The following is a 22858-nucleotide window of genomic DNA, read 5'->3' on the forward strand; positions in this document are numbered from 1 at the left end:
TGGGGGTGTTGGCTACTTAGAAAGAAAAAAGGCCAGAGTTTTCAGAAGGGTATAGACTTAGAATGAATGATACTCCCTGGTGGGACAGGAATCTTGGTAAAGAAAGAAAGAGGCTCAGCAGGGGAGCCGGCTAGGAGCTAGTCCCCAGGGACTGGTTATGGGGGGGGGAAGGGGGAGGAGGTGTGCTTAATAATTTAAAAGAAAGAAATTTTTTTCCCTTTTTTTCTACTCTAATTTTTAACCCAGATTAAGTTATAGTCACCTCTTTGGTGTCACCGCTAGGACCCCTTATTGACTGGCCTACTAAAGGCAGAAAATCCTATCGTTTCCAGAAGATGTGGTCAGAGCTCAAGCCACTAGCAGCTTATCAGTCAGCCATCTTCCGGGAACCCCCTCCTTCCTTCCTTCCTTTCTTCCTTCCTTCCTTCCTTCCTTTCTTTTCTCTCTTTCTTCCTTCCTTCCTTCCTTCCTTCCTTCCTTCCTTCCTTTCTTCTTTCATTTCTTCCTTCCTTCCTTTTTTATTTATTGTGTCTTTCCTTTATTATTTCTTTTCACCAGAGAACTGTTCAGCTCTGGCATATAGCAGTGCCTTGAATTGAACATGAGACCCTGGAGTCTCAGGTATGAAATTTTTTTGAATAATAATTAAACTCTCTCCCACCTGCTGGCTTTGCATTTAAAAAACTTGGAGGGGGTAAGAGGCAAAATCATGGAACTTTATCTTTCAGGCTTGTGTGTGTGTGTGTGTGTCTTCTTGGGTGCTTATGACTATTTTTTTATTTTTGTAGTTATTATTGTTGTTGTATTGATGTTGTTGTTGGATAGGACAGAGAGCTATTGAGAGAGGAGGGGAAGACAGAGAGGGGGAGAGAAAAATAGACACCTGCAGACCTTTTTCACTACCTGTGAAGCGATTCCCTTGCAGGTGGGGAGCCAGGGGCTCGAACCAGTATCCTTACGCCAGTCCTTGCGTTTTGCGCCACCTGCGCTTAACCCGCTGTGCTACCGCCTGACTCCCTGCTTATGACTATTATAGCTTATGTCTGTTGCTAAATGACCTGCTTTTCTGGAAGACAAATTCATTGCTCATATATGTAGTATGAAGAACTGAAACAGAGAAACTTATTTAAAAATAGCCAAACTATCTCTAAGACCTTGTGAAAATTATTGTGATTATACTGGAGTGGGAACACAGAACTGTGGTGGTTGGTACTATGTAGAACTAAGCTCCTGCACTCTTATGATCTCGTATACCATTATTAAAAAATTTAAAAAATGACACCCACTAATTCAAAAGGCTATATGCACCCCTACCCTCATAGCTCTGTTGTCAACAGCAGTAAAAATATGGACTCAACCTAAATGCCTATCAGCAGATAACTGGATAAAGAAGTTATGAGCTATATGCTGAGTGGACTACTACTCAGTTATAAGAAAAGGTGACATTGTGCCTTTTGGCATAAAATGGATGGAACTGGAGGTGATTATGTTAAGTGACATATGTAAAGAAGTGAAAGACAACTGCTGTATAGTTTCATTCATGTTTGGAATATAAGTAACAAAGCAAACAAACTTGCAAGAAAATTAATAATGATAGTCAAACTGACTCTCAGGCTCTGTGCGAACTATAGTGACTATTGGAGGGAAGGAGGAAAAAAGGGAGTCAGTAGGTGGGCGGCTCACTTGGGTGTAGTGACAAAGAAATGTTGGTGATAGGTTCTGTGAATTATGTGTGAAAAGCTACTAAAATCATATACTATTTTAAACCAACATCAAAGCAATAAAAATAGAAAAATCAATACTTATACCAAAAGTGGAAAAACGTTAAAAAAAAAAAATCCCATTCTAACTGAGATATCAGGACTTAGACTGAACGGCAGGAGGCAAATAGAAAGTATTTTTGTTTACAAGAGTCATCTGTTCATTCAGAGTCTGTCTGCAGGGAAGTACCCATTTGTGACCTCAGGTGGATCACTCCCAAAAGTTTTTTTTGAACTTATTTTTAAATTTATTTCTATCTTAACCTGTTTAATAGAGTAGTCTTTGTGTTCTGAAATATCAGTCTTTACTGTGCCATCTATACTTGAGAAGAATGTACATTCATTTCTTTTGGGATAAAACAGTCTGTATGTATCTATCAAAGTTCATCTCATCTACAGTTTCATTTAAGGCCACTTTTTTTTTTTTTGCTGTTAATTTATTTTTTTGTTCAAGTCTCTTGCCACTAGTGGTGTGTTAAGATGACCTTCTATTATTATTTTATTGTCAATCTATCCTTTGAGGTCACTGAGAATTTTGACAGAGATACTGGTAGTGGAAATTTTTTTTGCTCTTTAATTTAATTTACTTATTATTATTTTTTGTTATTTCCAGGGTTTCACTGCTCTGGGTTTAGTTTGTCAGATACAGAGAGACAGAGATGGAGGGAGAGAAGTACACCACAGAACTGAAGATTTCTACAGTGTGGTGGGGGCTGGACTTAAACTTGAATCTCACTATCCCTCCATCAATATTTTTATATCTTAGAATAACTTTGTTTTACTCTAGCATTTGAATGACAATTTTACAAAGTTAAGTACTCATGAATAGCAGTTCCCGTGTATAATTACTTCAAATATGTCATTCAACTGTCCCCTGGACTCTAGGTTTTCTACTGAGAGGTATAATGAAAGCCTGATAGTGCTGCCTTTAACAGTCACTGTCTTTTTCTCTAGCACACACTACCTTTTAGGTCCACTGATAAATTTGTCTTCTCTGGTTAATACTAAAAAAAATCCAAAGATACTTAGAATGGAATGTACAAATCTTTATTATTCTGAAATATACAGCACAGGTATCTGTTTGTCCCACAAACAATTCCCTTTGCCATTCGGTCAGGATAAAAGATGCTCTGTGCCTGTGTTCCAGAAGGAAAGAAAATTAATATGATTATTGACTGGAATAGCTTGAGCCATTTAAAGAACAGTGTCCTAGCATCATGGCATGGATTTGCAGCTTTCTCAATTTTTAGGACGCAAGGTGATTTTTCCTCTACCTATTGCTTAATAATTCAAGATGAAGCCTGGAGATGAATGTTAGTAATACCTAGTTGGCCTAGATACATGTTTTCTTTGTCTTAACTCTGAAATAAACAGGCTTTCACAGCCTTCTCACTGGTCACCTGGTAGAGAAGTTGAGATATTTATTTAAATTCCTTATTCTTTGATCTTTCATTTGCAGATCTTGATTAGTAGTGGGGGTGAGAGGAGGAGGATGGAGGGGCAGGACATATGGCTGACTTGCTCCCAGGTGACTCTGTGGTCAAACTTGAGAGGTTCCTCTGTAGGGAAGAAGAAAGGTTCAAGAGCTCATGAAGACCACTTCCTGCTATGCTATTTGTTGGTCCACAAAAATGCTAAGATTGGCAAGTATTCATATCTAGAATTAACTTGGTAAGATGGCTATGGGAGGACCTCTTCCTTTTGGGTGAGAAAAGAAGATTGGAAGGCTCTGGAAACTTAGAGATAGAAGACTGAAAGTTTTCTTATGATTCCCTGCCCCTGCCCCCTGCCCCCCCCCATCCATGGCCAATGTTGAGAAAGCAGGACCATTGCTTCTACTTTCTTGGCCTTTGCTTGTGTCATGCTGAGGCTTCATGAGTCACTTCCCACCAGGTTCAGCAGGGCATTCTTATAGTCACCACTGGTGTCTTCCTGGAGATAGAAGGGACATAAGAATCAGAAGGTGGAGGTACTGTGATGTCAGCTTAACTCAGAGTCACCTGGTGATTTCCTGAGCAGATTTCTATGATATAGGCCCATTTTCCTGTTCATATTTTCCTGTTTATATCTCCTTTTTGTTCTTTTACTAGTGACAGAGGGGCTTCATGTGGAAAATGAATCAAAGAGATAATACTATTCTTGATCAATGAAACCATTCTGGTGGCTCCTTTGACAGCCTCAGGACCCTTTCTAGTGTCTCATTCAGACTCATGTGTGAACTGCCATTCATTTTTCTAACATGACCCATCATTAAGTCAATACCTACTATTGTACACTAGGAACCTGAGGCTAAAAGTAATTGTTCTGTGTCACACCTTGAGGTAGAGGCTTGGGTGGACAGAGCTTGGGATTTGGTCACATAGAACCTGGAGCATGGAGACATGTCCTTTTATTACTTGATTTTCTATGGCATCGGATTTCTATTCCTTCCTATCATACTACTTAGAAAGAACCACAACTATACTTCAGAAGAGCAAAAACAGTGTTGAGTAAAAGTGATCACTTTGACCCATCTAGTATATAGACCTCATGGTGCAGAATAATGAGTGCTAATTGTGTATAATAATAATAATAATAATAATAATACTGCTATTTTTTTTTGCCTCCAGGGTTATTGCTGGGGTTCAGTGCCTGCACCATGAATCCATTGCTCCTGGAGGCCATTTTCCCCACTTTTGTTGCCTTTGTTGTAGTCTTGTTGTGGTTATTATTATTGATGTTGTTTGTTGTTGGATAGGACAGAGAGAAATGGATAGAGGAGGGGAAGACAGAAAGGGGGAGAGAAAAATAGACACCTGCAGACCTGCTTCATCGCTTGCAGGTGGGGAGCTGGGGGCTTGAGCAGGGATCCTTAGGCCGGTCCTTGCACTTTGCGCCATGTGCGCTTAACCCACTGCGCTACTGCCCCAACCCCCAAAACTGCTACTTTTAAAGCTACGTCTGTGCGTATAATCAAAACATCTATTTCTCATCTTATATGTACATATAATAAATATATCTTATATATATTTCTTATCTTATATAATGCTATGATATTAGGAAACTTTGTTGAGATATGAGGATCAGAAGAAATGTGTTTATTTGTATAAGTCAAACATTTCTTTCCCAAGAGGACGGGTCTAATGACTAAGCCCATTTCTGTGAGCTGCCAGGCCAATAACTATTAAGCAGGTCCTGATAGGACTATCTAATCAATAATTTATTCAAAGCACCAAAGGAGACAAGAAAAACCTACCATCCAAGCCCCTTTCCATGTGGCTGAGAAAAGTGAGACCATGAAAAGGGGAAGGAGTCATCCAAGGCCACCTAGTGAAGAAGTGACAATGCTGGGGCTAGTTGTACTTTTCTATGCTCTGGAAAAGTTTATGTTTTGTGGGAACTGTTTAGTCACCTTTGATTATAAGATCATGCAGGCATAAAATTTTTAATAGATGTCTAGCCACATTTTAAATATCTTTCTCCCTCCTTTATTTATTTTTAACTATATGTAAGAATTTTTTTGTCATATAGTGTCATTTGTTTGTTTAGAATACCATTCATTTCATCTGCCTTTCCAAATGTATTGATATAAATGAGTGTATCAGCTTTATACATGTTTTGATTAATTTCTGCGTAGGAGTTTTAGTGCTGACATAACTGTTAGAAACTATTTTTGCTCCCATGACATCTACAGAAAATGAGTTAAACTAAAAAAAGAAAGATTTGGTTCATTTACTCATAATTCCAACTCTTGTTTTAAGTGACTAGGCAAAATCTAAGGTCATGAGCTTTATGGAAGTCTAGATAAGGGACTGTTTTTGATTATATTCTAGTTAATACTCATTATTCTGCATCATGAGGTCTACATACTAGATGGATCAAAGTGATCATTTTCACTCAGTAGTGTTTTCGCTCTTATCAAGGATGGTTGTGATTCTCTCTAACTGGAACTGAAATTGCTTTGATGTCAAAGAAATCAAGTCTGGTTGAAGGACCAGAAGACATTCAGCTGACACAGTAGTCAACTAGATTAGTTTATAGTTGCCTTTCCTGCTTCTTGACATAAAAACCTAAAACAAAATAAACAGTAATTTTAACCCCCACCCCTACCTACCTACTGCCTTATTTATAAATATCTTAAAGTAGAGTTAAAATTTACAGTATATTTAAGAAAATATTTTGTAATATTTATATTTCTAGAAAAATGTGGTTAACAATTGGCTTTTGTAGAACCACTAGAGACTGGACTTAGTAGTTAATGAAAACTTAAGGTTGCATTTCTTATGACTTGATTTCTGTTTAATGAAGCTATCAGAGTCTCAGTTTTCATTAATATGTAGATAAACTTTTTATCTTGAAGTTACGTAAGTGTGATAATCGCTCTGCATTTTCTTGGCTCCAGAAAGTTTTGCTAACAGGATTCTGGTTAGACAACCTACTGGAGCCAATCTGATTTAAAACCTTGCTGCCAGAACTACTTAAATCTGGACTTAAATGCTGGCCCTTGATCCTTACTAAATTTGATTACTATTAAACTAAACATTGACTCATTAGTTATGGCTCCTTGAATATAGGGACTTTTCAAAGGAACAATGATAACTCAAATGCAAAATCAAGTTTCAGGACTTAAAGTATTTTCTCTGTATGGCTCCTCTCCCACGCCCTGGCCATACAGACCTCTTTGCTGATATCTGTGCATACCATATGCTACAAGTGTGAGAGTATAACATTTACTGGGGAGGGATGGACATATGTGACTTATGACATTGGCCATATCATTCAGGTATCCCAGTAGTGTCTCTGATTTCAACTGGTGTCAGGACTGGGAACTCATGCCTTACCATGACCATGCTGCTGAGAGTCTTGCCATATAACTTCTTGAACTGGCTCTTAATAAGATTCAAGTCAATTTCGCTCCGAGAAACAATGTTTCTTATCAGGGTCCCATCACGAGTCCCCGCTCCCTGGATAAGACACAACAATCAATGATCACTTCTCATCTTTGCAGAAAATATAGATATTATAAAGAAAAATTTGTGCTCTGGAGCACAGGAAGCTTTTAGCTGGAATGGAAATACAAGAATGAGTTTCTACTTTACTGGGTAGAAGAGAGATGTGTTAGCAGCTTAAGATTTCTATTCCCTTGATGTTTTCTTATTCATCTCTTCCCTCCCTTATTAGGTTCCATACTGTAATGGCTAGTTAGCCACATCAAATTGTAGATACAAAATACTTACTGCTCTAGGATTAAGATTTCTTTCTAGGGCAGCAACACGATGAAATTTAATTCAATGAACCAACTCAAAAGCAGGCATTTCCTGCTCACTTTTATCCTTGACTAATTTTATGTTGGGTGAAGACACATGGCCAAGGAAATCCTATACTTTCTAATATCCTGGAAAGAGAGCTTGGGCCCTTCCTTCCTTCCTTCCTTCCTTCCTTCCTTCCTTCCTTCCTTCCTTCCTTCCCTTTCTCCTTCCTTTTCTCCCCCCCCCATCTTCCTCCTCCCATGCTACTCCTTCTTCTTCCTCTTAACCAGAACACTGCTCAACTCTAGTTTGTGGTGATGCTGGGGATTGAACCTAGCACCTCTGGTACCACAAACAGGAAAGTCTGTTGCATAAACTACTGTGCTCTTTTTCCCCTACTAGAGAGCCTGAATTCTTGTTTCAGGTGTTGTCAGTAACCCCAAACTAGAAAGAGTGACTCTGGCTCAGGGAATTGGTTTGATGGCTCTTTTACTTTCAACATGGTTCCAGATATGAGTAAATCCACCTTATTTGTATGGCCTGGACATCTGTTTAAGTGACTAGTGTAACCTTTTTTTTTTTTCTTTTCTGGACAACAGGCAAAGCCAGCTTCGCATCCCTGGCATATCCAGAGCAATTGAACTACTGCATGTGGAAATCTCTGCTTGGACTTGTCTGTTCAAAGGACCTTGGCTCACAAGGAGGCCATTTGGTGGGATGAAAAGAATGTTTGGCCTGATTTGGCATCAGATCAAGCACCTGCCACTTCTCAGCTACGTGACAATGATCACAAGCTTAGGTTTCATCCTCTCTAGGTTGGCATTTATGACATTGGCATCACAGAATTGTAAACTCATATTACAATGGACAACTGGGAAAGAACCTGCTCAAAGCCAGCTTCAGGAAATGCTGCATTCCTCCCACACCCACCCCCAGATTCAGTTTACCCTCTGAGAACCAAAACAATTCTGACCACAAAAGATTGGGAGAATAGAAGACACAAGTATTGGAGACAGTGGTGGCTCTGTGCCCCTTGGTTCTGCAGTTGGTGCTGGAAGTGCTGAGAGTGAGCAAGAGGGTAGAGCAAGGGAGTCGGGCGGTAGCGCAGTGGGTTAAAGCACAAGGACCAGCTTAAGGATCCCGGTTTGAGCCCCTAGCTCCCCATCTGTAGGGGAGTCGCTTCACAAGTGGTGAAGCAGGTCTTCAGGTTCTGTCTTTCTCTCCCTGTCTCTGTCTTCCCTGCCTCTCTCCATTTCTCTCTGTCCTATCCAACAACGATGATATCAATAACAACAACAATAAAACAACAAGAGCAACAAAAGGGAATAAATAAATAAATATTTTTTTAAAAAAGGGTAGGGCAGAAGACAAAACAGTTACCTTCATGGCGTAGTAAAGCCTTTCTGCAAAGTAGCTGTGGATGTTCCGGGTGCATTTCACTGGCAAACAGGAAAACTCTGTTAACAACTGGAGGGTGGAGGCAGTATTGCACAAGTTTATTTATTTATGTCTTACCTTGCATTGCACAAGTCTTAATATATTTATTTGTGCTCTACTTAACTTTAACGTGAGAGGCTTTGTGTCAAGTGAGATGGGAAAGGCAAGGAAGCCCAGGGCATCTGCTGGGAATAGATCCAAAGGCCCAGAGCAAATAGGTCAAGAGATGAGGTTCCCAGTGGACAAAGGCTGGAAGGGATGTCCATCAGACACAGCCCCACACAGCTCCTGGGTGCTCACACTCCACAGATAACTCCACCTGTTTAGCTACTCAGCTCCACAGAGGAGCCACATTATGGTAACACCACTGATCACAGAGGACCCACTTTACATATGTCACTTGTCAACAAAGCCTCCATAGTTTGAGTTTCTCTATGACAGATGGAATTCAGCCTTGGAACTCTAAAAGCCTTCAGGGACACCTGGCCAGAGAGTGGGTGCCCTGCTTTTTGTCAAGATGCTGCTTCTGAGACTCAGTATCTAGCTGAGGAAGGTTGGTCTTTCCCCCAGAAAAGCCTCTAAACACTGGTTTAGAGTGGGGTGCCATGTGTTCAGACCCCACCTGGACTGTGTGTTACTTGACCTCTGTCTTGCATTGTCCTAGCATCTGTATGTGGAGAGAGTGATGCTAGTTCGCAAGGAGAAATGAGTTACAGGTAACCACATAGTATTGCACATCTGCCTGCCTGAAGATTTTCTTCTGCAGCTTGTAAAAGCCAGATGCAGATGGGTGGAGGAGATAGTGTAATGGTTATGCAAAGAGACTTTCATGCCTAAGGTTCCCAAGTCCTAGGTTCAATCCCCTGCACCAACATAAACCAGAGCTAAGCAGTGTACTGGTAAAAACAAAACAAAACAAAACAAAACAAAACAAAACAAAACAACAAAAAAGGTGCAGAGATTGACTTGGGGAGCTGACATTGGAGCAGGGAGCAGAAGTAGATGTCTCCACACAAATTAGATTTATTTCAGCAGTCAGAGCTTTCTGGGACATCCACTGTCCCAGCCTACCATACTGGTTCCTTTCACTGTGATCCCAGTTCTAAAACCCTAGATGTGCGTTCGATGGGGCCTTCCTGACAAAGTGAACCTGACCCCTCATACTTTATAGAGAGTTCTTAGTGTTCCCCAACATCAGACCATAAGTCACTTAATTTGGACTCAAACTGCACATTGTCATCTCATCAATCAGCAGAATGGTGACTTTTTCAGGGCTCTACAATCAGAGCCACGATGTTCTCTGTGTGGCAGGGTCTGGCACAACACACACACACACACACACACACACACACACAAGTGGGGCAGCATAGAAAACAATGCCAGGCAGAACATAACACATTGACACCAGAGGAAGAAAAGTTTCAATGTCTTAGGCTGAAGGTTACATGTTGAGAGTGTGGGCTGAGTGAGTGGGAATGTGCCTTGAAGGTGAACAAAAAAACCCATTCATTTGCTATTGTCACCCTGGATCCTTTGCCCTTTGTCTCACTGCCGAATCCCATAGTCTGTGGACACAGGCTGACCAGAGTGCTGAGTTCTGACTCTTACCAACTGTCAGCATGGCCTCCTCCAGAGAGCCGTGGGTCTCACTTCGGATGCTGTCCTCAATGCTCTTGTTGGCAATCTTCTCATATTCCTCAAACACTGCAGAGAGGAGGGGCTTCTTTAAGGGACAAGATTATCTCAGTGTGATGCCCCCAGGGTCCAGATCAGAGATTACACATCAAATCGTGTCATCCTTGACTCCCATTTGGTTTCTGGGAAAAGGGTCCAGGATTTCCTTGACTCTCCTTAACTCCATCACTCAACAAAGGGCACCTACTGGTTGTTCAGCATGATTGGGATGGCCCTATAGTCAGGGAAGCCACCAGTGGCCCTGAAATTGCCTCCCTCACTCCCAGTACCTCTCATCAGATGTGTGGCACTGCGCGTGCACAGGATGGTGATGAACTTCATCTCATCAGTCCCATGAATCTTCTCACCTGCTGCATACAGGTCCTAGTCATGGGACACCCACAATAAGCCAGTGAGGGGGCAGAGCCAGCATCACAGACCGAGGGCCAACATGGCCCTCTCTTTGATGGGGGCACTTTCTATCCGTGAGTGGTTAAATTCTTTTCCTGGTCCCAGTGGGAGCTGCTCTAAGAAGCTTATCCTTCCACCCCCTAGGACTTTGATCTGTTTCTTGTTGTCTGTAAGCATTCTTCCTGCAGGGACACCCACAGGGAGCTAAACACATACAGCCAGTGCTCCCAGGCTCAGCATCCCAGCTTCCAGGGCTGGTCTCAGCTTCAGCAAATCCCATTCAAATCATAGTCTTTACCTCATAGTATCCCAACACCTGAACCTTCCTCTTCAGATACCACTGGGTAAAGGGCAGCAGAGAGCTGAGCTGGGTGCCAGCTTCAGAAGGAAGCCCCCAGAGGCAGAGGGAGTGAATGAGGTTTCCAGGTATCAGTTCCCAGAATTTGAGAGCAAAGTGTGAGAGTAGATTGACAGAAGGATGGAAGCCACTGAGGGCACAGTCTCACCTGTGCATCTTGGATGGCTAGGCCTGGGTCCACAAAACCGCTCACATCATCTCTGCTCCCCTAGGACAGGAGGGTGGTTCTGTTAGGCTGGTGACCAGAACAGTCAGGGTCATAGGGGAGACTGGCAGGAAGGTGGGGGTGGGGGGTTCTGCTAATTTGGGACCATGGGATATCCAGCAAACCAGTTATCTTCTCCAAGCTCCAGTCTTCTCTTCTGTGTGAGAGTGAGGGCACCTCTCAGGAAGCTGGGAAACTCAGTAAACTCAGGTAAGCAAAGTGCCTGCCGTGAAGCCTGCCATGAAGGATCTGCTCTGATATGGATGTGCTTTTCTCCTGCTTCTGGGGTACCCTCACATGAATGCATTAGCAGAAGTGTGGGGGAACTGTAATGAGGAACCTTTAACCAGGCTGATGTGTCTCTGATGATCCCAGGCTATGGGCTGGACCACACCTCTGCCCCCATCACACCCAATCTACTCTTTGGGGCCGAATGGCTGGGATTCCCCCAGACAAGGAAGCTCCTAAGAGGTAGGGGTGTGTTACCTGTAGGAGGCACACCAGGATCCTCTCCAGGTAGCCACTGGTGTCTGCTTGGATGTCTTCCTCCAGATTGGAGCCATAGTCTGCGAGAGAAACAAGATCAGGCAGTGTCTCCTTACCTCGCCAGCCCTGTTTTCCATGTATTTCTCCATTAGAGTGTTTTTTGTTTTTTTTTTAATATTTTATTTTATTTATTTATTCCCTTTTGTTGCCCTTGTTGTTTTATTGTTGTTGTTGTCGTCGTCGGATAGGACAGAGAGAAACGGAGAGAGGAGGGGAAGACAGAGGGGGAGAGAAAGATAGACACCTGCAGACCTGCTTCACCGCCTGTGAAGCGACTCCCCTGCAGGTGGGGAGCCGGGGTTCGAACGGGGATCCTTATGCTGGTCCTTGTGCTTTGCGCCACCTGCGCTTAACCCGCTGCGCTACAGCCCGACTCCCGCCATTAGAGTGTTTTAAGAAGGACAAATCCTTAGCATGACAAGTGGACACAATGCCCAGATGTCTGAGAGGCAGAGACCCCATCACTTTTTTTTTTTTGCCTCCAAGGTTATTGCTGGGACTCAGTGCCCACACTAGGAATACACTGCTCCTTGTGGCATTTTCTTTTCCATTTTATAGGGTAGGACAGAGAGAAATTGAGAGAGAAAGGAGAGATAGAGAGGGAGAGAGAAAAATAGATACCTGCAGACCAGCTTTATTGCTCCTGAAGTAAATCCCCTGCAGGTGGGGAGTGGGGGTTTGAACCTGGATCCTTGCAGTGGGTTCTTGAGCTTAGTACTATGTGCACTTAACTGGCACCACCTCCCAGCCCTAGCTCTATCAATTTGTTTAGCTTGCGTTTGGCCTGGAAGGAGCCAGCCCCATTCACTGCTGACACACACAGTCCATGACATACATACAGCACTGGCACATGCTCAAGTGCAGAGAACTCAGTGGGTGTGCATTTCTCTTCCTGAGCATCAACACACTTAGGGAGCTTACAGAGGGAACCTGGGTCCTTTCCAGATCACACTGTCAGACACAGGAGCTGTCATGTAGTCAGTGCTGAGAATCCAGGTGTGAAAAAGTCCCCAAAGGGTCTCAGTTATTGTGCCATAGTAAACAGCATGCCCTTTGACCCCTGCCAAGCCGCCAAGCCTTGTGATCATTTTCAAATGAGTCTTCAGGTCCATCTCACCCCTCAACCCCCTCCCTACCCCTGTAGACCACTGACCTTCCTCATAGGCCTTCATTATCTCCCGCAGCTGGTTCTTGGTCCGAGAAGCCAGGATCTCAATGATGACACCCTCTTTGGTTCCCATGCCCTATGGATCAAAACCCCTATGTGCTGGAGAGCTCTGTTTTTGCCCTCCCTCCTTGTACTTGCTTTGGTCAAGACGTCTGAGTCTTAGGAAGAATGGGTAGCTGCTCTGCTATGATGGAGTCTCCTGCTGGCAGAGATTCCTGGGAGCATCACTGTGGGCAAGTCATGTTGGGAAAGCCTTGTCTCAGCTCTTCATTTCGTGGCTGAGTCTAAGGGGCCTCACCAGTAGAAGGCAATGGCCAGCAATCTGACCCTGAAGGTGGAATTGAGAGGGCTACATATAAGTGTATCTGCTCTGTGACATTCATGGGAGAATATTATTGTTACTGGATCCTGATTTCCTCCTAATCAGTTGTAAGTGCAAAAGTAGTGGGAGTGAGTTTTGGGAAATCGGAGGCCCTATGCACCAGACTACAATGGTTGGCTTCTAATTCCTGCACACCACCCTACATGCCTGGAGTAGTGATGTCCAGGGAGGTACTGATTTTAGCCACATGACTATAGAGTCCAGTCAGCCCCAGGCTCACTGGGCTTGGCCAAAGTCCAGAAGATCTTTCTAGGCAATGAGTTCAGGGGATCTTAGCCATTCCAGTGCCATAATTTTGCAGAGAAAAGTGACTCCAGGCATCACTCCCCTCCCCCAATCCTTATAAGCATCAGTACCCACCCCCCTCTTTACCTTCATGGCATCATGTAGCTCCTTGGCTTCGTATCTGTATGGCGGGTACATGAGCGCTATGATGAGCCTCTCAAATTTGCCACTCAGCTCTGACTTCAAGGTCTCCACGAGATCCTAATACAGGAACCAGGAAGGTCAGGACTGTGTGGTGTGTCCACCATAGATTATTGTGTTGGAGAGCTCTAACTGGTTCCCCCCATTGGTTTCTGCCATGCACTGGTGCTGCCTGAGGTTTCTAGGATCAGCAACTTAGTCTCTCTAAGAATCATTACCCTTACAAGCAAAATGGACACAGTGCTGCTTCTATTTATACTATAGCTTAGGGGACTGGCAGGGGCATGTGGGCCTCTATTCAGTTTTTAGTATGGTGCTGGGTGTAAGCCCCAAACACATGCTCATCATGACAAGTAGCCCATAGACACACAATGCATGCACAGATGAATTAGGGAATCTAACTGTGTGTGTGTCTTCTCCTAGGGGCAGCACACCCACACCCAGCAGACCTGCAAGGACCCAAGGACCTTGTCAGAACTTGCTCCTCTGGGCTTTTGGATAAATCACATAATCTCTCTCAGAGTATTTTTCCACCAGGTGGATGGTGGAGAATAAGTCACAATTGTGAAGATTAAGAGAGAGAGCAATCCAATGATAAGTGTGGAGAAAAAAAAAAGACTTCTGTTACACTGTTGGTGGGAATGCAAAATGGTGTTGCTCCTACGGAAAACACTGTGGAAAACAAAGACGCATAGAAATATTTCATGGTTTGCACACCACTCCTAGTGCATATATCCAAAGGACCTGAAAACACTAATTCAAAGGAACATATGTAACCCCATGTTCATAGCTTCTTTATTCATAGTGGCCACATTTGTGAAAGCAAATTAACTGCCTGTTGATGAATGACTGGATAAAGAAGTTATGGGATATGCACTAAATGTAATAACACTAATCTGCAGTCACAAAAGATGATATTGTGTCCTTCGGGGCAAAATGGATGGAACTGGAGGTGGTTATGCTTAGTGGAGTAAATAAGAAGGTACATGACAACTATTTGGTGGTTTCACTCACATGAGGAATATAGAGACTTGGAACACATGAACTTACAAATAAAAAAAAAATAGTCAAACTTTCTCCAAGATTGTGAGAACTATGTTAGTTATTGTGTGATGGGTGGAAGTTTAGAGCAGTGGTGATATTGTGTGAAACTATACCTCTATAATCTTATAATTTTGCAAACCACTGTCAAATCACTAATAATAATTTTAAAGTCATGTTGGTTTCTCCCATTGGATGTTTGGACTTCATCATTCATTCTCCAGGGTTAAAACTCCAAACTTACAATGTGTGCTGACTAAGGCTCCCAACAGCCACAGCTCTGCTTGCATTGATTTCTGTGCTCAGTTGGCACCCCCAATGTCTGATTCTGCCCTGGGGGGAGTGGGAGGAAAGACAAAGGGCCCAGACTGAATACTCGCTGCCATTTGCATTCGTGAGCACTGTGCCACATGCAGAGTAGAGTATTGCCAGCATCTTCATGTGTGGGAAAGTGAAGGGCGTTCCAGACTCAGAAGGGCAGGAGCAAAGTTGAGAGTCAGGAGAACAGCACAGGTAGTGGAGGGGATTGTGGAGCAAAGGTGAAGCAGTGAGAGAGAAGGTTGGAAAGGAAGGTGAGGATTAAGTCTGAGCTGTGAGGAACCACAAGTAAGTTTTCCAGATAAGGCAAAGGGTAATTGGTTAAACTTGAATTTCAGATAACCGATGTGCTTCTTTTTAGTCTAAACACATCCCATAGGCCCAGGATCTCAGTGGGCTGGTCTCTAGACAAAGGCCTGTTTCAGAATGGAGCTGCATTCCCAGGCTGTCTCGGACACCAGCAATTCCCCAGAGCACCCTTCCACCCTGGGCTTTGTTACCTTGCCAAACTGTGCCTTGAAGGACTTGGCAATTTGCTGCCGCTGCACATTGCTTCTCTTCGTGAGCACGTCGATGACGGCCTGCTCGTTGGTCCCTGCATGGGAGCACAGTGTGAGCATTCCCACCATCCCCAGGGGACTGGAGAGGTCAACTAGACAAAAGGTCTATCTGTTCATTCCCCACCTCTGACCCACACATTGTTGGGGTATAGTCCAGAACCAGCCTCACAGAGATAGACTTCAAGGACCCTGTGATCATCTGGTGTACTTTGAACATTTGCTCTGGGCCTTTTAATACTGTGTTGTAGACTTCCTGCTCTGCCCTCTTTTGTGTGGGTGGCTGTGGAGTATGGTTAAGATCATAGGACCAGAAAAATGAACGGGCATCCCAACCCAGCAGTGGTGGACAAGGTGCCTTACCTCCTCTTTTTTTCTTTGAGGGGTAGTAGAAGGTAGTAAAGCTTTCACAGGAAATAGAGGAAATTAACATACTTTCTGAACAGCTGTTTGCCTTCATACCCTTATTTTGTCAGACTAAATTAGCCTTGGAGTAAATCCTGCCTGGGGTGACAGCATGAGCACTTTCTGGGCTGGGCCATCGGAATCCAGTGGCTTAAGGCGAGCCATTTCCTGCTCACAACCCACAGGAATGTGGATGCCAGAGACAGGAAAGAGGCTGCCTGTGGGCTGAAGTGGAACAAGGGGAAAAAGCCTGCAGAATCTATGCTGTTGGAGCTCCCCTGACTCAGAAAAACTCCCCTCAACAATGTCAGACATACTATCAACATCATGGCAGCCAGAATTCACAGTGCATTCAGGACCAGAGTTCTTAGGGCCATTTCACAAGTGAGAAAACTCAGACTGAACAGGGTGAGGTGACTTTACAGAACACACAAGCATACACAGCAGATGATCTCCCTTCCACATCACTCAAGGAAGCACAGCTTCCCCTCTCCATCTTGGAAGGTGAGTGTAGACCTTGTGATGGGGCATATGGGGCCTCTGAGTCTCTGGGAGCCAAGAGCTAGTCTTAGAGGGTCATTGGGGAGACCCTGATTCCCTGGCTATCCCTGGAACCTCCTCTCCAAGGCATTAAGTAGAGAGAACTGAGCCAAGCATACAAAGCCTCAGTATCGTAGTGCTCCTGAGGAAAGGCAAAGATGCTCACTCACCGATCCCCTTCATGGCTTTGTAGAGAGTCTCTGCATCAGGATCTGGGTTGAAGTGGGAGCTGCCCTTCACTGAGACACCCTCTTGTTCCATCTGCAAGAGAACCCAGGCCTGATCAAAGCTGGAAGGAAAGCATGGTGGCCAACAAGGTGACTCCTCAGCTTGGTCCCTACTGGCTGATGGTTAGACCTCCAGACCTTCCTGACCCCGCCTGACTTGGCTTCTCCTGCCTGCCCATCTGGGGCGAGTGCTGGAGTTTCTTTCAGGTCTAGGGCCACAGATTCTGGATATGCAGTTTCAGGAGACGATTCTTGGAAAGGATATCTTTTCCCATTCTGTACCATGCTGCCATCTGATTCTTGAACATCAGAACTGCAGATTCCCCATGTTCCTGTTAGTCAACTTGGCCACTGCTGACCTGTCCTGCCAGCTTGGTTCTCAGGCTGGGTGGAGGGGCCTTCTGAGGAGGACTAAGGCAAGACAAAACTTGTCACTGAGCTACCACAAAAGATGGAATCTCAGTGGCCTGGGAGGTGGGGCAGTGGTTAGAGAACTGGACATGAGACTATGAGTTTGATCCCAGACATCACATATACTGGAGTGAGGCTCTGGTTTGTTCAGTGTCTGTCTATCTATCTATCTATCTATCTATCTATCTATCTATCTATCTATCTATCTATCTCTCTAATCTACCTGTCTGTCTCTATCATCTATCTATCAACCTAATCTATCATATATATATATCACCTATTATCTTTATCTATCTCTATCATCTTTCCATCTACAACTGCTTATGTGTCTTATTTATATATATGCATACATATCATGTATCTGTCATCATTTATCAAGCCCATTACATATTATATCTACTGTATAGCTATCTAGCTATCTATGTCTATTTTCTATCATCCTCTACTAGCATTAATCATGTGTCTATAATGTATATCATATATTTTCTTTCTTTCTATCTATCTATCTATCTATCTATCATCATCATCTCTACTTTGTGGAATAAATCTTAAGAAGAGAGATGGAACCTTTGCTCTGAGCACAGCACCAGTCTTGAGGAGTCAGAGTCTCTAGGCCTAGTCAGTGTGGGCAAAGACCTTGAAGGTGACTGGCACTGTGATCACATCCAGAGCCACCATCCTTACCACAGGAGAAAATGAAAGGAGGGTCTGGAGCCTGCACCACAGCAATGTTGGCAGGAGAGAAGAGCTAGGAGATATTCTTAGTTTAGTGCTGACCATCCTCCTTCCCTCGAGAAAAAAGACTGTCAGGAGGTGAGTGTATGAGTGTGTGTTGAAGTCAAACTATCTTTCAGGGTCCATCAATGATTTACTGGGAGTCAAGGTGTAGCATGGCCAAGTATGTGTTCCTATTAACCAGGTGGTCTTATAAGGTCCTTGCTGTTCCTGAAGTTTTTTTTCTCTTTTATCCTTCCTGTCAAGCTGAATTTTGGAGCTTTTTGTGATGAGAGTTTTGAGGCTTGAGAGAATATTTCCCTGGGGTGATGGGAGCTTAGAAGAAATAAAGTCAGGCTGTGAGTGTGAGTGGACAGGGGCATGAGAGCACAAGTGGCATTATCTCCCTGGAGGTGGTAGAGTCATGGGGGTACACTGAATTCCCTAGGGTGTTTGTGACTTGCTGAGGAGCCACTGGAAGGCACTGGTTTTCTAACTTGATGAGTGAGAGGTAAGAAAGGTAAGGGCATCCTGGCTTTGGCTGTTTCTCAACTGAGCTCTATGGGACTACTACACCTCATCCAGAGAATGGTGCCTTGGTTAGCAGACTGGCACCAGTAAAAGCCACAGGTCACAGGGAAAAGCCACACAGCCTCTCCTGTCCTTGTCCTAGGATGTGGGCTCTGGGTCAGGTTGGGCCTTTCCTGTCAGTGCCATTGGAAGGTTGGCAGCAAGCCTGGCCACAGCCACCTCCCTCTAGTACTATGACAGACTCATTCACAGCCAGGGCAAAGAGCACATTCAAAAGGGTTTTATGGAGCTGAACACACTACCTTGAGAGAGAGCAAATAAGTCTCCAAAACCAGACTTGGCTGAGCTTCAGTTGCCTTCTTCCCAAGAGGTGGGTACTGCCAGGAAGGCAAAGGACCAGTCATGAAACTTAGCGTTCTGACAGGCCCTGTGGTCTTTTTAAGCTCATAGGCTCATGGTGTGAGTGTGTGTGTGTGTAGGAGGGGAGGTGTGCAGGGTAAAGTGGATAAGGTTTAAATGAACCAAAAAATGCTCTGAAAACTGTAAAATAAACTGTATAACCGAAAGTACTTGAACCCCTCAAGTTTAAATCTTTAATCCATGACTTGCCTAAGGGCTCTTTAGATTTATCTCCTGCAGAATTTTTCACATGCAAATGAATGACCTAATGTAAGTATGTTTTGGGGAGAGGAGTGGTTGAGGAGTGGGGTAATATTGGAGGTGGGCATTGAATTACAGAGATACTTCAAATGTAAAGGAGTTGAGTAGCTTTGTGTCTTGTCCACCTCCCCATTCTTTCCTCTCCTCAGTCACTCATGTGTTCTCCCACCCATCAATTCACTCATTCATTCACTTGTTCTTCACTCAGTTGCTCAACCACCATTTTCAGGTACCACCCAACCATACGTTTTAGTCCTCTGTCCATTCATCTATCTAAATCTTGTGTATATTTGGAAAGCACAGAGCAGATTATCATCCATGGATCTACGGTCTAACTGTAAAGATATTCTTTTGAGTAAGAGTTAAGTTGTTCCACAACTCCTCTCCTGAGCCCTACCCCACTAGAAAAAGATAGGGACAGGCTGGGAGTTGTGGATCGACTTGCCAATGCCCATGTTCAGCAGAGAAGCAATTACAGAAACCAGACCTCCCACCTTCTGCACCTCATAAAGAATTTTGGTACATTGACTCTACCAATGTGTCCTGGAGCCCTGCTTCCCCAGAGCTCTGCCCCACTAGGGTAAGAGAGAGACAGAGGCTGGGAGTATGGATTGACCTGTCAATGCCCATGCTCAGTGGGGAAGCAATTACAGAAGCCAGACCTCCCACCTTCTGTACCCCATAATGATCCTGGGCCCATATTCCCAGAGGGATAAAGAATAGGAAACTTTCCAGTGGAGAGGATGGAATACAGAACTCTGTGGTGCTGGGAATTATGTGGAATTGTACTCCTCTTATCCTACAGTCTTGTCAATCATTATTAAATCAATAAAAAGGTATATATATTATATAATGTTGTTCCATATAGTTGCTTGTATTTCATTTCTTGTGCCATATTTTTCTAATTTCTGAGCACCATGTTTCCACAACAGAAAATGCTGTAAGTAGTTCCTTGTGAAAATTCCACATATAGTACCTATGCAATTCCAGATCTCGCTGGCTTGCAAACACTCTTGTTTTATATAGCCACCATCTGTTGCTGCCTCTGTTAGTGATCTGAACATTCCCTATGTGCCAGGCCCCATCCATTAGCTGTTTTAGATGCAATACTCTACTTCGACTATTTGAATGCCCCTATTCTGTAGGAAAGGGAGTTGGGCTCAGAGCACTTCTGAGGGTTACAAATCTAGTAAGTGGTGGTATAGTCTTTAATGCACACACAGCCTGACTCAGAGGCTGAGCTCTGTTTACCACTCTATTGATGACTCAATTTTTTTTCCAGACAGTGAGAGCCCTCTCATAATTCCTCCTACCCCCACAATTATTCATTGGAGGAAGCCCCAACCACAAGATTGCAGGCTGTTTTGGGAGCACTGAGGAGTTCCCTTGTCCTCAAGCAGGCACACAGTGAGTTGTGTAACAGTGACTGACTTGGCCATGTGTCTGAGTCATCGTGGAGTGACCCTTTCTGCAGTGCTTATAAAAAAACTCCCTGAAGGTTGTTATGGATTAAAAGAGCAAAAAGTATAATTTTTCTGGGACTCAGACCTCCCTGGATCTCAGCACAGAGAGCTAGAACTCCAGATATTCCTGACAACTTCTGCTGCTGGGAGAAGGGCTGTCTAGGTTCCTGCTGTGTTCTACTAGTCCAGACAGGAGTATTTTCACTGAAAAGCTGACTCAGCCTGGCCTGTAACCTTGCATCTGTAATGTGTTCTGTGATGGTCATGGGGGAGCTGCTGTGCCTTTGACATCCTCCATCATGGGGCTTTCCCAAGAGCCAGGGAGACAACTTCTCTGCAGGAGAGATTCAGATACTGCCCCACCCCACAAACAAGTCCTCTCTAGCTGCTGGTCTTGATTCATCTTGGGGCTATTCTGGGCCACCCACAAGAATTAGTGTAGTGTTTCGGTGGAAGAGTGAGAAAAGAACCAAATTCATGCTAGTACCCCCCCCTCCTGCTGCTAGGACAGAGCTAGTCAGTCAATGTTTGTGCGTCTCAGTTTTCTCATCTATAAAGTGGAAAAAGCAGCCCTGAAGCCCTATGGGATGAGAAGGAAGAAGTGCAGAGCACATGGATTGTGACTACACAGAACCTGTCATCTGCTTTTAGTCTTTGTCTTCCTCCTGTGTTTTCTTTTATATCTTTTAAGTTAGATACAGAGAGAAAGAAACGGAGAAGGAAGGAGAAAAAAAGAGAGGGGGAGAAGGAGAGAGAGAGAGAGATAGAAAGAGACAGAGAAAGAGAGAGAGAGAGACACCAGAACACTGATTAGGTCTGGCTTACAGTGGTGCTGAAGGTTAAACCCAGAACCTCAGAGCTTCAGATATGAAGACTTTTGCATACCATTATGTTGTCTCTCCAGCCCCTCTCCTGTTTTCTCTGCTTATTGGCATGGGATGGCTTTGGACTCAAACTCAGATGAAATTCCTAAGAATCTGCTAATTCAGCCAGGACTTGCTGTGCTGCCTCCCCATTTGAGTCCTTTGCTACTCTATCCAGCATCACTTTTAGCCACACAAAGTCCCAGTGGGCTGTGCCCTCCAGCTTCCTCTCCCTTTCCTAGATCTTGATGAATAAACATCATTTATCCCTGAGGCTGCCTGCTCTCACAGAGGAATGGGCATGGATGAATCCTCCACTGTCAGTCTACTCAATCAGATCACTCTCTTTTAAAAAATATTTTTATTTATTTCTTACTGGATAGAGACTGAGAGGAGAGGAGAAGAGAGAGAAAGAGAGAGACAGAGAGACACCTGCAGCCCTGCTTCACCACTTATGAAGTTTTCCCCTGAAGGTGGGGACCAGGAGCTTGAACCTGAGTCCTTGTGCACAGTAATGTGTGCGCTTAACCAGGTGCACCACCACCTGACCCCAAATAAATTCTTTTAAACATATTTTTATTTACATCTTTTTATTTCAATCAGATCCTTCTCCAACTCTGGACCTTTCAGTGGTTCCTCAGTGCTTTTACTGGAAACACCACACTATTGAGCCTCCATGCTGGCCTCTCTAGGATCTGACTTGCCCTTCTCTACATATAGCCTCTCCCCTCCCCTGCCCCCACTACGTTCTCTGCCTTTCCACCCAGGGTACCCAAGACATGCTGAGATACTTTCCTTCAAAGTCAAGCTTGCCCCTCTTTTTGGGAATAAGTTTCCTTTGTACATACTATTTCCTATTCAAAGACCACCCCCCCCCCCCGTTTGGTTCTCACCCAAACTTATGCATGCATTCTCACAGCACACACTGGTACCTGTGTTTCAACCTGACACTCCACTCCCAGCTTGGAGCAGTCTGACCCCTCCCTGTATGGCATTTGGCCTTCTCTAGTTGTCTTTTCAAAGATCCTTTATCCTCTTGTCTCCACCACTCTGACCATTACTGGTTATAAGATCCTCAAGGGCTGTGGAAGTTTCTTCTTACCCTCTTCCCAGAAGTCAACCCAGTCCTTATTCTAATAGGCAACAGTCAGCTTTCATTGAGCTGATTTATCTCCCTCCCAGCGCAGAACAAGAAGCCCCCTGCTAGTTGTACTTACCCAGGCTTTCCACCAGGCCATCTTGTCTACCTCTAGGTTGTGTCTTCTCAGGGAGATGGTGGCAGAGTGTTCACAATTAGCTTTCTCTCAACCAGGAGACTCTACTCTTGCTGCTGCCACACATGGATGAACAGGGTGCTCGGGGTTGGGTTGGGTGTGGTAGTGCAAACAGGCCCCACCCGGCACCACCCCTGCCTCCACACCCTCCCCTTTGAGTCCCTCTTGTGGCTTCCAGGCCCTACCCAGGCACTGTCTGGGCCTGCCCTGTGGAATTACCGCTCACTGCCAAATGTCTGGGCTGGGGCTGTTACAAAGA

The 22858-nt window shown here is 44.2% G+C and overlaps 1 protein-coding gene across 1 annotated transcript; it reads right to left on the minus strand.

Annotated features, from left to right (window-relative positions):
• Positions 1-2791: 2791 nt before the first annotated feature.
• On the minus strand, positions 2792-22701 carry LOC103124210 (annexin A8). The gene is made up of 12 exons (XM_007534908.3): positions 22543-22701; positions 16627-16717; positions 15455-15549; positions 13542-13655; positions 12773-12863; positions 11560-11639; positions 11017-11076; positions 10390-10483; positions 10034-10129; positions 8369-8427; positions 6581-6703; positions 2792-3692 (listed from the first exon to the last, which is right to left on the minus strand). The coding sequence occupies exons 1-12, from the start codon at positions 22561-22563 to the stop codon at positions 3633-3635; spliced, it is 984 nt and encodes a 327-aa protein (XP_007534970.1). The 5' UTR covers positions 22564-22701; the 3' UTR covers positions 2792-3632.
• Between the last annotated feature and the right edge of the window lie 157 nt (positions 22702-22858).

This window comes from Erinaceus europaeus, chromosome 1, assembly GCF_950295315.1.
Source record: "Erinaceus europaeus chromosome 1, mEriEur2.1, whole genome shotgun sequence".
Lineage (NCBI taxonomy): Eukaryota > Metazoa > Chordata > Mammalia > Eulipotyphla > Erinaceidae > Erinaceus > Erinaceus europaeus.